Below are 2975 nucleotides of genomic sequence, written 5' to 3' on the forward strand. Positions count from 1 at the left end.
TTTTCAACCCATTGAACAAAACTGCTACAACGTTAATTTTGTGATAAATTCCCAATCGATTGGTGTTCTTAGATATAAAAATCAAAAATACTTAAACTGTTGATAATTTTGAGGATTAATATTAATATTACAGTTTTCGAAAAAATATGTCCGAAAAGGGTTATTCGTATGTGTTTCTGATAGTTACAAGCATCAGACCAAATTGATATATATAATACCCTCTAAAGGGTTTTACGGACGAAGAGTTTTCCCAGTGTTGAAATGTATGAAACTTTCTTAGGTCAGCAGTTCGACAATATCGATAATAGGTGTTCCCGAAGAGGATAGGCGCCGCGGGGGAGGACGAGGTCCCCAGGGGCAGGTAAAATTAATCCCATTCAGCAACCGCTAGTCCTGCGCTAATCCGAAAACGTTTGCGACTCCCGTTCGTGGATGTGGATCAATGAATGAATCCGAAGGCTTTCATGAATCTGTTTGCCATTAAGCTCGTTGCGCGGCGATTAAATCGGGGGGATCGCTAATCCTGGGCCAAGGATATGCGGGTAATCCTTTCGGGCAGCCGCCTCCGCCTCCGCTTGTCCCGCATAAATAGATCTGTCTGCCGATGGACAGGGCACAGTCAGTCGACAGCAGCTCAACCAGTGACACAAGCATTCTATTTATTATTATGGCCATGAATACGACACCGGTCTTTCAGTCCAGCTTCTCCATCCGATCCTTGCTATCTGTGGATAAGAAGGTGGATGCCCCGATTCCGAACCCGAATCCAAACCAATCGGGTTCCGAAAATACCTCCGAAGACGAGGCCAAGAGTTCGAGTTCCAGTCCGATCGGTTCCGTGAAGAGCAATAGCACTGCCAAGCCGGCCTTCACCTACAGCGCCCTAATTGTGATGGCCATTTGGAGCAGTTCGGAGAAGCGCTTAACCCTCAGCGGCATTTGCAAGTGGATTGCAGACAACTTTCCGTACTATCGCAGTCGGAAGAACGTCTGGCAGAATTCGATACGGCACAATCTCAGTCTGAATCCGTTCTTTGTCCGCGTGCCACGGGCCCTCGATGATCCCGGTCGCGGTCACTACTGGGCCCTCGATCCGTATGCCGAGGATCTGTCCATTGGCGAGACGACGGGACGCCTGCGCCGCAGCCAGATGGGCAGAATGCCGAAGGTGACGGGACATGGTCATCCCTACCAGCGGATACCACAGCCACACTACACCCACTACAGCCATCCAATGAAGTCGCATGGCGCCTACTTTCCCAGTTCCCTAGTTGACCATCATCATCACCAGGCCGCCATGCTGCAGCACTACCATGTCATAATGCACAGGCATCAGATGATGCAACACACCCAACTGCAACAGCCACACCACTCGCATCTCCAGGAACAACATCCGCCACTGCGTCATCACCATTATCACTTCCACCAGGAGTAACGTCTGCAGCCAGGACAATCGGAAATTCGGAAAGTACCCTCTTGGCGTAGAACGCGGCGAATATTGTTGGCCTTTGCTGGGGTCGTGATAATAATCAAATTTATAAAATAAAAATTATATACTAGTTCAAACAATAATTTGTACTTAGTCATAATATTTTTTGGCTTTCTTGATTCAAAATCTGTTTTGTGAGCTATAAATAAGAAATTCTTATCCATAAATTATTCATAAAATAAATTGTACACAATTTGAGCCAATAACTTAAAGTATTGTCAAAATACATCTATAAAAATCCAAAATATAATAATCTTAAAGTCGTATACCATTTCCAATTTTATTGAGATCGAACTTTATTATCATAGATGATAGACCCATTTACTGGAATACTTTTAGGAACATTGACTTGTACATTTTTGATTATAGCTGCCAGGCTATAAGTTTAAGCATCAAAGTTTTAGATTGAAATGTGCAGATCAAGTTGTATATAATTTTGATATGAATAAAGATAACAGTATTCTAATAATTTGTAGGAAATAATTAATATGATTAAATATCGAGTTGATATGTTTGAGTTGTAAATTTCACATTAATCATATCGGGTTTTTATTGATATGAAATAAGGTGATATAAATATCTACAAAATGTAAGTTTGAGGTTTATTTTGGTTACTTAACTGTAGTTTAAATACCAATAAAAACTAAATGCGTTACCAAAATAATACATTCGTTTTAAAATCTTATATTTTGCAGTTCCGTAATGTTTCAAATATTTTTAAAGAGATTAAAAAGTGTGGAACTGTAGCAAGGTGTGGGTGGGGTCACAAGTGTCCCTTCTCGAGGGTGCCAACTAGCCGCTATTCGGGGAACTTTTCAACTTGTCGTCGGTCCAAGCTGCACCGCTTGGCTCGGTGGCTGCCACATCTAAATGCCGGCTGTAAATGACTTAAGTGCCTGGCATTTATCTACTAAAACGTGTCCCTGCCTTTCGTATTCCGTATTTCGTCCTTGTCATCGTCATCGTCACAGTTATTCACTTGGCTTTAGTTGTTGGAGTGGCAGGCGCTACCCTGCCGTGTTGTTGCCGTTGTCACACCTGTTAAGTAAGTGAGTAGACCAGTAGCAGTGGCACTAACTGTATTTGGATGTGGATGAGGATGCGGATGGGGGACAGGACACCGAGTTGCACAAACATTCACAACTTTTTCTGTTGTTGCTGTTGGCCAACCGAAAGATTTTACATTAAATTCATTTGGCCACACGGACTGTGAGTGTCGTACAGAGTCCGCAATTGTATGCCAAATGACTTTGAAACTTCGCACAACGCAAACAATAAGCCGAAATGCAATGACAACAAGATTCTCTTAAAATATTACACAATTTTCGCACATTTTCGGACAAACCCATTCTGTTTGTTCAGTCTGGCAAAAGTGAATGATCCGCTTACCGTCCAGATTCCTTGTATAAGGACTCCCCCTCCGTTCCGCCCGAAGAACTGCCAAACTACACTCAAAAAAAAATTTTAGAAAATCGCCTATGGATTT

General features: G+C 42.5%; 1 protein-coding gene across 1 annotated transcript; it reads left to right on the forward strand.

The window, feature by feature from the left end:
- Window positions 1-274: 274 nt before the first annotated feature.
- Window positions 275-1559, forward strand: fd19B (forkhead domain 19B). The gene has a single exon (XM_017141416.3). The coding sequence runs from the start codon at window positions 605-607 to the stop codon at window positions 1433-1435; it is 831 nt and encodes a 276-aa protein (XP_016996905.3). The 5' UTR covers window positions 275-604; the 3' UTR covers window positions 1436-1559.
- Window positions 1560-2975: the final 1416 nt, after the last annotated feature.

The sequence above is a fragment of the Drosophila takahashii genome, chromosome X (assembly GCF_030179915.1).
Source record: "Drosophila takahashii strain IR98-3 E-12201 chromosome X, DtakHiC1v2, whole genome shotgun sequence".
In the NCBI taxonomy this organism is placed as follows: Eukaryota; Metazoa; Arthropoda; class Insecta; order Diptera; family Drosophilidae; genus Drosophila; species Drosophila takahashii.